General features: G+C 49.5%; 1 protein-coding gene across 1 annotated transcript in view; it reads right to left on the reverse strand.

Annotated features, from left to right (window-relative positions):
- Window positions 1-7,278: 7,278 nt before the first annotated feature.
- TSHZ3 (teashirt zinc finger homeobox 3) overlaps window positions 7,279-13,109 on the reverse strand; it is a gene marked incomplete at both ends in the record, with an annotated part of 66,411 nt that continues 60,580 nt past the window's right edge. Inside the window, one exon of the mRNA XM_084257108.1 lies at window positions 7,279-10,481. Coding sequence (XP_084113234.1) covers window positions 7,279-10,481 — 3,203 coding nt within the window. The remainder of the gene's footprint in view (window positions 10,482-13,109) is intronic.

Genomic DNA, 13,109 nt, shown 5'->3' on the forward strand with positions numbered 1-13,109 from the left:
AACTCCACCAATATACAAAGCAATTTAAATGATATTCATTAGAGCGATGACAAGGCCTGATGAGGCTTTCAGGAGCCGGGTCCTTCAGCTTTTGCCGACTCGGTTTCATGGTCACTGAGGCGGAACTCTGGCGACTGTACCTCCATTTTTTTTTTTTTAAGCTAAGAAAATGACTTCTTCCTGACACACCTACCTCATTCTCCCTCCTGTCCTCCCTGCTCTGTGCTGGCCCAAGTTTGCCCAGCCCTGGTTTCTGGATGTGGGGGCAGCCGTGAACCGGGGAGTCACATAAGGGGAAAGGCAGCTTCTCCGACTTCTTTTTTCTATAAATGCTCCAATTAAAACAGATTTCAGTTTCTCGTAATTTCATTTCACGTGGCCTGGGAGATCTCTAACTCACAATGATGACGGTCGTAAATGTGGCCTTGGAACCCTGCTGTGGGGAAAAAAAAGAATGGAAGTGAAATGCTGAAGCGCAGTCATTTTTGAAACTTTAGCCCCCCCCCCCAAATTTTAAGTCATTTCCAAAGTCTTATTTATAAATTTTAATTTTTCAGGAGACAGCAGGATGGACCTGCTCTGTGGCTGCTGGGGAGATGCAGGGATGGGAGCCTGGTGGGGTGTGCAGGCTTATATGGGCATGGGGCAAAGGCCATGCCTGGCTCAGGGCCGCGGCCGGGTCCACCAGGGCCAGGGAAGGGTAGCAGTCGACCTGGCGCAGAGAGCCGCGCAGGCGCTGTCTGATTCACGCCCACTCAGGGCAGAGCAAGGTCATGGTCGCATCCACCAGCTCTCTGGGCTTTGGCATTTGCAGCCCAGATAATACCCACAGCAGGGGGAATGGTCGCCAACTTCATACACTGATGCCTGCACTGTGTTTATAATTTTATGCTCAAGGTTAATTATGTATGTCCTTGGCTTTGATCAGAGATATTAGCACATGAGAATGTTGCGTGCACCCAAATTGGCAAAATAAGGATTCTTAGAAATACCATGGGCTGGAAACATAACTTCATCAGTAAGCAGGAGCTCTCACCTAGGAAAACACTTTCAAATAATGGTAGAGACAGCACTGTGCAGTCTAACTTTTTAGGGGGATGGAATGTTTCGTGGCTGTACTGTCCAGAAGAGTGGCTGCTGGCCACCCGTGGTTACTGAGCCCTCAAAATGTGCCTGGTCTGACTGAGAACTAAACTTTTCATTTCGCTTATTTTAAATTAAAACAGTAACATGTGGCTGGCGGCTGCTATATTGACGGCTCAGGTTAGACAGTAAATACCAGTGTATCCTAATTCCTGAGTAGCTAATTGTGGATGTTAATCTCGGGAAAGAGGTCACCTTGCTTATCATCATTATCATCAAGAATGATTTATTAAGAATATATTAGTACATGACATTATCTAAAGGTGGTAGAGAAGCCGTTCCTTTCTCTTCTATCATTAGAATTTAATTTTGAAAACACCTGGCTCCTTGGACTCGGGGTGGCACACAGACACCCGAACCCCACTGACCGGGATGGAAGTCACGCTCCGTGTCCAGAGCTAGGGTCTCACTGAGTCACCCTCAGATTGTCCTGGACATCGACACCATCAGAGCTCGGGCTGGCAATGTGGCAAATCGCCCTGTTGGCAGAACAGCAATGGGAGCACAAACAAGGCATTTGGGCTGCCCAGAGAACCATCGAGTCCTTGAGGTTAGAAAAACGGCATCTGTGAGTCCAACAGCCTCTCTACCTGGCTTGGGGAGATGCCATGGCATGGAGGAACACCAGCAATTCCCTGGAAACAAAACCCTGTGTTTGATCCACTCTGGCTGACACTTGCTGCCCAGTCCTCAGCTGTGACCGAGCAGCCAGGCCACACACAGAAGCTGGGGCTTGTCACAGGGAAGCTTTCCCTTCTACGAGCTCCATGCTAAGAGGCAGGGCAGCATCCTTACCCAAATGAGTGAGACTGCTTCTAGAGCTTTCTATAGCATCTTTTGCAAAGGCCAGTGCACCCTGGAATTGTGTGGGTGCCCGGATGGGAGTGCCTTTTCCACGTCTCCTGGGGTCAGCCCAAGGCCGAAAGGTCCAGACGGGCACGGGTCCCAGAAGAAATGCATTTTCAGGTTTCCTTTTGCCAAAGATTATACGTGCTTACTAATAAATCCCTAAGGAGGGCCTCCCCGGTGGCGCAGCGGTTGAGCGCTGGGTTGCGAAGCTGCCGGCGACCTCTGCGGCGCCGGTTCGATCCCCAGCTGCTCCCCGGCCACCGGAGGAGGGTCCCACATGGCGTGCAGAACTCTCCTGCCGCCCGCTGCTCCCCTCAGCAGTGTACTTTGGCCCTTCTGCCTGCTCTGCTCCCCGCTCTGGCTCTGGTGAGTTCTCTCACCCTCCCGCGCTTCTGACTGTGCCCAGTGCATGTATAAACAAAACAAACAAATAAATAAATAAAAACATGCCTCTATAAAATAAAAAAAATAATAAAAAAAAGGGTCTGGAATATTGGTACTCGATAAACACTAGTTTAAAAAAAAAACAAAATAAATAAATAAATAAATCCCTAAGGAGAAAAAAAGGTTAGTGTTTCTATTACCCAAAGAATAACTATCTGGCAGAGTAAAAATGGTAATTTCTCCATTAGCTAAAAGGATAATAGCTATTATTTTAAAGTTAAAGTATTTATTATTAAAGAGTGGTCTTGGGGTTTGTGTGTTTTCATTTTTATGATTGCTTTCTATAATACAAAGTGTATTATTTTTGTGCTAAATAGTCAACAGAACAAAATGCACTAGCAATTTTCCAATTTCAAAAGAACTGTGCAGAATTCGAAAAAACAAAGTCATTTGATTTTTTATTTTTGCCATTAGATGACTTAGAAATCTCTGGAGACGATGGCTTTAACACCAGATCTGTCACGTGCAGCCTTGCTTCCCATCAGCGCTTGGGCCCCTACAACTTCAGGCTTCTATCCCTCGGGTTCTGCTCTCAAGATGGAGCTTAGCTTAAGAGCTTGCAGGAATAAGGCAAAGTATTTGATCAAGTCAGTGAAATGGGGGTGATCAGGGATTGGGGCAGTGAAGTGCACTTAGCTGGATGGTCTGAACTTTCAGGGATGCAGAGACAGCAGCCCCGAGCTCTGCGGGAGCTGGGCAGGGCTCCCCGCTTTCACCTGGAAGCAGAGCACCGGGGAGAAGTGCCTCTTTGGAGGTTATCAATACATATATATTTTCCTTTTGCAGAATAAAAATAGAACGGAGATGCCAGGGAGATCTGGGTCCTCATCATAACCAACCCTCTCTAACTATGTAAGATTTTGGTTAATTATAGAATTCTTGCTGCCTAAAACTTAAAGATACATCACTGATATTTTTGCTAAATGTTGACGGCAGCGAATAGCTAAGATGTGGCATATTGATTTCTTGTTGTGAAGTGAGCTGTTCAAGCTCCATTTAAGATTTTCATCTTGCATGTAGCCCTGAGCACATCATAGCACCATAAATTAGTTAAATTGCACATTTATCACAAATGTTATTTTAAGATACTGCGTAAATGTGATGGCTGGAAGATATACAGTAGGATGGCAACAAGCCGGGGAGGGGCGGGTGAGGCCGGGGTCACCTACACACCTGTGATTAAAACCCTCCTCACGGGCCCCATCCCTCCTCCTCCCTGGCCCATCTGAAGACCTGACTCTGGAGCCCATGCCTTCCTCCACTCACAGCCACAGCATGAGCGCGCACGATGGCCACAGCATGAGCGCGCAAGTGCGTGACACACGGGGTGACTTGGGACTCCCTGCGCTATGGCAGGCAAGTGTGGGCCACTCTGGCTGTGAGCGGAAGGCTCTATGGGGCAGCGGCCACTCTCCACCCACAAGAGTGTTCTGAGACCTACACAGTAAGTGGCTCCATAAATTTTCCAAGTGGGGCAGGACCCTAGGCAGCACCTCACCCCACCACCATGATGCTTGGCATGGGAGATGGGCATTGTGCCAAATTAGGTTTGCATTCATGACTAGGGCCCTCAACTGCCCGGTGACCATGTTTCCTCTCGACGTAAAATTAATTTCTGGGCCCCATTAATATGAGCGGTGCTTGCCTGGCTATGGGTCCCAGGTGCCAAATGAGCGTGATAACCTGCTACCCACCTTGGCTATAAATCCTCACTTCTCCACCCAAATTGAAATGTCCTGGATATAATTCTGGGAATGGGGTGAGGAGGAAATGGGCAGAGTGTCAGGTTCTCCCAAACTGTAAAGTGGGGGGGGGGGTCCGCCATCACTTGTACAAATCCCATCTCCCTTCAAGCCACATGGGCCCTGGTGGTGATGGAAGTGTTGTCAGTTTAATCTGTTAGACGCAGGACTTTGGATTCTAATAAACCGATGCTATATTTAACCTGTGAAAAATTCAAGAGTGGAAATCTGGGCTCCAGGATGTGAAGATGCGGAAGGCACAGGGGGGAGTATGTCTCTGTCCCCTGGGCCAGGTTCCCGGGGGAGCCGGGATTATGTCTCATGGCTCCTTCCAGGCCAAGCCCAACTGGGAAGGGCCTGATGGGGACGGACGGTCAGATGGGACATACAGACAGACAGACGGTGGGCAGGGCAGCCACCAGCGGGCAGGCCTGCTCCCAGAAGGGGCCACCGTCCCAGGCTCCAGACACAATTGTGTGCCCAGAACCCAGCTAGCAAGGATCTCCCTATTTGCCAATACCCTGCTTTCAACTCCAGTGAGGTTCTCTCTAAAAATCAGAGGGAGATGGATTGCTGGGAGAAAGTAGAGCAGACAGAAATTTTGGACTCATCTTGACAAAAAGGGGTGGGGATGAGGGGGAAACGGAGGCGTGTTGCCGCACATCTCTGAAAGGGCTTCATTTAAATTTTTAATAAAAGAGTATTTTTTTTTTAAGTTGAGGTGTTTTATGTATTACACGGATGTAATACATCTCTCATTTGTATAATTCTAGGTTAGGAGCTACAATTCCGCATAACTGCAAGAGTAGTTTGAATATAGTAATAAAGGTATTTTACAATTTTACATGATGTTCCCAGCGTTTTGTTGGCATGATTTGCCAGGGCTAATAAAAGCTTGTGATTATCATATAAATGCTCTCCCCACTCCTCCCGTGTGTGGGTTCGGTCTCCCCCCCTCGTTATCTGGGGTTGCTTTAGCACAGGACAGGGGGCCGTGGACTCCAGCGCCCACCTGCCCAGCTTGGCTCTGCCGCCTGCTATGTGCGAGCCCCAAGTCCACCGGAAGGAACCGCCCTGCCCTGGGTCTTCCAAAGACCTTCCTTCCCCAGCAGCCCCTGCCAGGGCTCAGGGCCCTGACTGCTCCCATCCAGAAGGGAAACCACAGCGGCCCCTGCACAGGCTGCCAGATGTGACCTGCAGCCATGCCAGCCAGTATCTGATCACCTCACTTTCCCAGAGAGAATCCAACCTCGTGAGAATGTCTTCCTTCCTTTCATTCTTGGGAAAAATTCTGTCCACGCCACCTCGGAGTGCTCCCCACTCTCCAGACGCCAAAGTTCACTAAAACTCCCCTGATTTACGGGCAGCTCCCGACTGCCAGCACCTGGCAGACACAGCAACCAACTCAGTCATAAACAGATCGCATACAATTTAATTTTAATGTGCTCGTTAGTCGTAGCACATTTCAGACATAATTGTGAACGCAACACAAAATTATAGCAAAAAGACAATTTTAATGCTGCCGTAGAAAAAAGGGTTATATGAAGAGTCACATAATGGTGGTTCATTGTCAACGACAAACCAGGGCACAGAGTGTGTTACAGTGTCTGCGCTGTTTACATGCCAATATTTTATACATAGGTTCTCATATGGTGTCAGCTGTCAGTTACTTCTGCAAATTAACTGCCAAAAATGGAGAAGAACAGAATCACTTGGAGAGCCGGTAACCACGGGTTACCTTTCATAAGCCTAAAGATAAAGCTGCAGTGTGGGATCTTGGGAGAATAATTAGGAAGAACAAAACAGAAAGTTACCAATTGAAATAAAAAGGCATCCTACAATATGGACTAGCAACCGAGAGGGCTTATAAATAAGTGAAAGAGGTTGTCTCACAGAATGCCTCGTGACTTTTAAGCAAAGTATTACAGTACAAACATTTTAAAGGCTTTATCAATGTTTAGGAAATACAGTACAAGTTCTTTTTTTTTCTTGTTTTTTTTTTTTTTCCTTTTCAAATAGACTTAACCCTTTGAGCACTGAGTTTATTTTGAGCGTTCTTTGAGTTCTAATAAATACCTTTAAAAATCATGTGCAAAATAGTTAGGATGCCTGCCATGGACGTATATCCTGGCCTCGTTTATTCAGACTGCTCAGAACAAATGATAACATGATGCTAATAAATATGTATAATTTAAACATGAACCTCTATCAATATAGATGTACTGTATAGCAAAACAAACAATCATACTTTGCTTTCAGATAATGTTTCTGTATACTTTATAAATGCTATCTGTGGTATCTTCTGTATAATTTACAATGTTTGCATGTAAAAAAACAAAACCCATAGACCTTAAAAAAAAAAAAAAGATAAAGAAAAAGAAATATACACTCTACGTAGGCACAGCTTATGCCCAGAGCAGAGCCGGTACATAAAACACTGTTGCTATAAATGCAGGAAAAAAGGTCATTTAACCACAATCACATTTTTCATAAGAGAGTCTGAAATCTATACAATATATACATCTATGTTTCAATGTGAAAATAATATTCTTTTAAATTTCAAGGCGTGTTATACCCCTGCAGACCTGCATAAATGGAGGTTCATATTATTAATTGTAACTAAGCTGGTAAGGAGTTTAAAAAACAGAGCTTCATACATTATTATTCTTTTATTTTATTTTTTAACCAAATTAATGCAAAAGTGCTTCAAAGTACTCAGAGGGCTAAAGATGAAAGGGTGAGAAATGCCAGCACACTTGAGCCACGTGGAAAAAGTGTGCCCGATTTCGTTATAAATGCTTAATTAAACTGTCTGTTAATGCATGCAGCTTGAAGCATCGGAGGATGCTCACAACTAAATCCCATTTACACAAAGTTCCAAACACTTACCACTGCGTTTTAACCTTCATATTTTACCAGTAACAACAGCTGATTATGCACCTCTATTAAACACTGTACAGTTATACAAAACAGTCCAGCCCAGAGTGATTCTCTGCAGTTAAAATAAGAACATGTGCCAAGAACAAGACGGAGGGGCCTTAAGGTGCCTTCAACAGTTTCCCTCAAAGCAAATTACAGTCATTTTAATCAAAAGCAAATGCTACTGCTTCTCTAGCTCAGACACATACAGAAGGTGGTCTTCGGGTGATTTCCCGTGTGTTTTGCTAAGGTGGAGTTTAACCGCATGCTTGCTCGCAAAGGTCCGATTGCAAAGTTTGCACTGGTAGGAGGTCCCCAGGTCCTCCTCGGGGGAGGACGTCACCAATTTTTCTGACGGCGACTTGGTTTGTGCTATTTGATTGTTAATCTGTTCGGTGGACAGTTTGGACAAGTCCCGTAGCCGGAAGCCCAGGTGTGATTCGAGGTGGCTGATGTAGGTGGAAGGAGTCCTGATCTGTGAAGCGCAGTCATTACAAAAGAACACGGGGTGGCCAGTGTCCAAGTTTTTGAGGAACTTTGTTCCACCTGTCCTTCGAAGCTGGTATTTCACATTGGCCAGCCAGTGGCTGATGGTGGTCATGGACAGCCCCGTGAACCTCGAGATGTGCATGCGCTCCTGGGGGCTCAGGTCGGACATGATGTACTTCCCCTCCGAGGTCTGCCGGAGACTGGCCGCAAACTGGGCCTGCAGGATCAGCAGATGCTGGGGGTTCCAGTTGGACTGGCGGCCCTTCCTCTTCTGTGCCGGCGTCGCCTCCTCGGCCTCCTCCAGGGTGGCCCCGTCAATGTCAGACTTCTCGGAGAGGCTGGAGGGAGTGGAGGACTTGGACGTGTGGCTCTCTGTCAAGTTCTTCAGCATATCGGATATATCTGACAAGGCATTCTCGCGGAGCGGCGAGTTTGACATGAACGACACGACGGCAGACGTCTTTGCCGTTGTCACCGTGGAGGAGGAGGTTGCCGGGGATGTGGATGTGGGTGACAAAAGCACTGAACCCAAAGAGCAGCCTTTGTCACTCTTCCCTTTCGTCAAGTCTATGGGCTGGTCGTTGTTGACGTGGTAGAAATAGCGGTCCAGATGGTCCGCCTTCTTGGACTGCAGGGGCGGTGGTGTGGCCACGGCCGCCTTCTCGGCCAGGCTGTTGCTCATCTTGAAGAGCATGCTCATGGGGTCCAGGGCGGGCAGGGAGGGCTTGGCAGCCTTGCCCAGGTGGATGTTCATGACCGACTGCAGGGCGCTCAGGGGGTTCACGAAAGGCTGCTCGGGCGGGTGGTCGGTGATGATGGCCGTGCTGCTGCTCAAGGCGCTGGCCGCGGGCTTGGCCAGGTCCTTGCCGTTCTCCAGCGGCTCGGCCGGGGGGCTCCCCTCCTTGCAGCCGTCCCGCTGCGGGCTGGGGCTGTCCTGACTTTTGAAGCCCCCCTCGCCAGGTGCCTCCAACTTGACAGGCTCGCTGACCTCACTGCTGCACGGGGAGGGGGTGGTCCGCTTCGGGGGAGACAGTTTGCCCTCTGGCTCCTTCATCTTTTCCTCCACTTTGGCAACTTTCTCGGTGACTTTTTTCACCAGCTCCTCCATGGCGTGGAAGTTTGTCTTGGGCATAGGGGAGGTCTGGCTGCTGGGCGGAGAGACCAGGGTTTGGCTTTTTGTGGGAGACACAATCTCACTGTTGCTGAACATGGGTTTCAGGGGTGTGCTTTTTCCCGACGAGCCCAGAGACAGCTTCATCATGTTGGGGAGCTGGTAGGCGGCGTGGATGCTGGGGTAGCCCCCCCAGCTAGGAGTGCCGTTCTGGGCCTTGTTGATGGCGGACGTCACGGTGTTTTCCAGGGACTTCAGGATGTCCAGCCCCCCCTTGGGACTCTCTTCTAAGTCATTCTCAGTCAAGTAGTGGTATTTGGAAGAGATATCGTACTTCTCCTCCTCTTCGCTTGGCTTCTCCTTCTCCTTGGGGTTCTCATCAGCAACTGCTTTCTCCTTGTCCGCTTCCTTCTTGACCTCCACGTTCAGTTTTGGGGAGACACTGGCAGGCGTGTTGGAGGGGGAGGTGAAGGTGGTGGCGGCCAGGGGCACAGACTGCACCTTCTCGTCCAGCAGGGTGGTGATGGTGGGCGTGACGGGCGTCTCCATGATGGGCTTCCCCTTCTTCATGGCCGAGTTGGTGACCTTGATGAAGTGGCCGGTGACCATCATGTGGGCCGTGAGCTCCTGCAGCGTGTCGTGGGAGCTGCCACATTCCATGCACTTCAGGATCTGGGACTTGCGCGCCTCAAAGTGCCAGGCGTAGCTGGCCCCGTTCTGGTGGCCGTACCGGTTATTCGGGGTGATGTAGGGGTTGGAGTTCTTCTGAAGCACATCGTTCGTGTCGGACATGGCAGCTTTGGGGGTGCCGCCCGTGGAGTCTGGGGAGCTGGGCAGCTCCAGCTCTAGCGAGGCCTTCTTCCGGGCGGCAGGGATGATTTTGGCTGCGACGGGAGTGACTGGCTCCTTCAGAGGCACTTTTTGGTAGTGTTTTGTCTTGATCATATGGACACTCAAGTCCTGCAGGGACTCGAACGAGTGGCCACAGTACATGCACTTCAACACCTTCTGGGCGTCCTCCTTCCCTTCCATCTCCAGCAGGGAGCGCTTGCGGGGCTTGGACCAGCGCTTGGGGTTGTTGTTGTCGGTCTCGTGGTTGTCGTCGCGGTAGTGCCCCGTCTCGTTCATGTGCACCGTCAGCTCCACCAGCGTGTCGTAGGCGGCGCTGCAGTCCTTGCAGCGGAACTTGCTGGCCCCCGTGAAGATGGAGCCGTACAGCTTGCTACTCTGGCGGTACAGCTGCACCGTGCTGAACAGGCTGGGCTCGGGCAGCATGCGGCTCTGCGACACCTGCTGCAGGGTCTTGGCCATGGCGCTCTGGTGCCAGTCGAAGCTCCCGCTGCCGCAGCTGCTGCTGCTACTGCTGCTGCTGCTGCTGCTGCCGTTGTTTTTCTCCGCGGAGGGCTGGTGCAGGTTGAGGTTGAGGTTGGACCAGTAGGAGTTGGAGAGGAAGTTGTTGTACACGGCCTTCATCTGCTCCAGGCTGTCGGACACAGTCGTGTCTTCCAGGGGCACCGCCACCTCCTTGGCCTCCTCTTCATTCTTGATGGAGCCGCTTTCGAAGTCGGCCATCCGGTCGCTGGTCTCGCTGATGTGCGACTCGCTGTCCATTTCGTGGCTGGAAAACTCAGCGGTCGGGGAGTTGTGGTAGCTGGGGCAGGTCTTGCCGAGCTCCTTCTCGGGGCACATGTACTTGGCCGAGGGCTCCCCATCTGCCGTGCTCTCCTCGGGGTCTATGTCTTCCTCCACCAGGGCGGCAGCCTTTAACTCGTCTGACACATAAGCTGCCGTAACAGGTGGGGAAGAGGGACAGGTGGGGCAGAACGGAGAGAGACAGGGAGAAGGGGAGAAAGGGGAGAAAACATTAGTAAATGTTGCTCTTACCTAGGAGATCGTGGCTCTAGGGAAGACACGGCAAAAGAGATGGGCACATTGATTTGTAAAATTAAATAGTTAAAATGTGGTGTTTCTTTGGAGCAAAAAAAAAAAATCTGCTCTTCAAACATAATTTGCCACCTTATTCTTCTCAAGGGGCAACAGCTTGAAATTAAAACTAAATTTGAAATTAATGAAGCACATTCTGGAGGTGGCATTCATTTCTAAAGTAATAAATTACTTGTATCAACCTCAGAGACAGCAGTTCCTGTCTGTCAATTAATATGTCTTATGCTTCTCCTACCCCTAATGCATTTCTTAACAGACAGATTCACAATTTAAATTAAGCAAGCATTTTTTACTCATTACATTTTTGAGGCTCAATCTTTAATAAATATAAAGTACAAAAACATCAATAAAATTTTTACCAAGTAAAGAGAAAGTACATCAATGGCAGTAAATTAAAAACAAGGTTTCATGGCTTTTTTTCTTTCTTCCTTCTGGAGAAGCCGGGCTCCTGGAAGCTCAGACTAAGTTTCCACTCAGGGGCTCCATGCTGGTTTGTTCCAGCCGGGAGGGAAGACCCTGGCCCGCCATGGCCCGCCATGGCCCGCCCCAGCCGCCCCCCGCCACATGCACTCAGCCATTCTTAGCACACACACCATCCATGTAGAATTATGTCAGAACAAGTTCAGGAAAATTGGTATGCAGTGCTCATTCCTGCTGTATAAATATATACAAGACCTTCCAGTGGACCTTACAAATGTCAAAGTGTTTGCTCTTTAGACTACTTTGTCAATATTTACTCAGCATAAGCTTCAGGGGCATCCAACAGGGACCCTGTCTTTCTGGAAGCAACGTAACTGGGAATGCACACTTCCCTCGCAGGTGGAGGGCAGGCGGGTTCTAGAGGCTTCCAAATTGTGACTATGTGTTCTCCTGATTCTTTTTCTTTTTTTTTAAGATTTATTTATTTATGCATACAAGAACTGGGGTGAAGGCCAGAGGTGCAGGGAGTGAGAGGATTCACCAGAGACAGAGAGGGGAGCAGAACAGGCAGACTGACTGAAATACACTGCTGAGGGGAGCTCCAATGGGCGAGACAGGAGAGGTCTGCTGCGGCATGTGGGTAGCTCCCTGGCAGGCCGGAGCTCGAATTCGTGCTGCAGTGGCTGCGGATTGCTTCATAGGTTGCATCTTAACCCCTTGTGCCACCAGGGAGGCCCTGTTCTCCTGATTCTTGCCGAATACTATCAACCAAGCTGGGTGGTCTTATGACCACGGCATTGGGGGGTAGTGATCCCTGTGGTAAAATTTCAAGTCAGAGAAGGAGAAGCAGCGGTTTCTTCCCAGCAATATCTGTTGGCTTCAAAAGGCCAGTGGGTAGGTGTGTGAGGTGAATGGAATGCTGAGGTGCTAATAGCACCACCAATTAAAAAAAAAAAAAAATCCTAGAAAGGAAGCTTTGTGGAATTTACACTCATCACTTTCAAGAATTGCCCCAGATCAATTTCACACCAGAAAAAAATAAATAAATAACCCCCCCCCACCACCCTTCCTCTTCCATCCAGGCAGTATGTGATTTTTTTCCCCGTACCTAATCCCCTTTGAGTGCCAAGAAAACAGTGACGCCCCAATGCTGATGTAATTTGAAAGTGTCTCAGGAACACACACTGGTGTCCCCTGCAGAGAGAGCAATACTTCTGCTCAGGTGTAAACAATGACGTGAGAGCCTTGAGCTTGACCCTGGGAATGACCAAGTGACCAGAGATTTACAAATGACCAGACGTGCCCTGCTGTGGCCGGCTGAGGTGTAAACTGCGGGCAACTTCCAGTTTGAGGCCACGCACTTAGAGATAACAAAATAAAAATGGCCAAAGTGGTGTTCTCCTGGGGCCAGGGCCAAACTAAATAGGGGAGGCCACGCTGGCCCAAAATTCGGTTGGCTAACTCCAAAAGGCTGGCACACATGTTATGGTGGCATGAAAGCCATCGTGGTTTGCCTGCAAGCTCCCTGGTCTCAGCACCAGGTGAGCTGGAGGCCTGTGGGTGGTCAGGCCAGAGCAGCTGAGGGTCTGCACTCCTGCGGGGAGGCAGGGAGAGTGGCTCAGCTAGACTCAGCCCACGTCTGCAGAAATGCACTGGGCGCCTCCACATGTAAGGCCTCCAGCCAGGGGGCTTCATTTTGAGCGCTCAGTCTAGGAAAGGAAGGAGACCTCAACACAGTGGAGTGGGAAGAAGAGCTCTCTGGGCTAAGCAGAGATGGACCTCAGGGGCCCTTCTGTCCTGGAGGTGGTCCTCAGAGCGACATCTGCAGCTGAACCAGCGTGGGTACCTGGCTCCGGAGAAATTAAGCTCCCATGGAATTTAGTCTGGGAGGGGCAGGAATCCAGAAATTACCCCCATATAGGAGGGCGCCAGGCAGTCAGCAGAAGCAGGGGTCAACTGTGGACATGGGCAAACCCCTTGTGGCCTGAAGGCTACCAGCTAAGGGGTCCCCTCCCAGGAGAATGACCCCCTAGAGGCTGGGCCTCCCA

The sequence above is a fragment of the Talpa europaea genome (assembly GCF_964194135.1).
Source record: "Talpa europaea genome assembly, chromosome: 16".
In the NCBI taxonomy this organism is placed as follows: domain Eukaryota; kingdom Metazoa; phylum Chordata; class Mammalia; order Eulipotyphla; family Talpidae; genus Talpa; species Talpa europaea.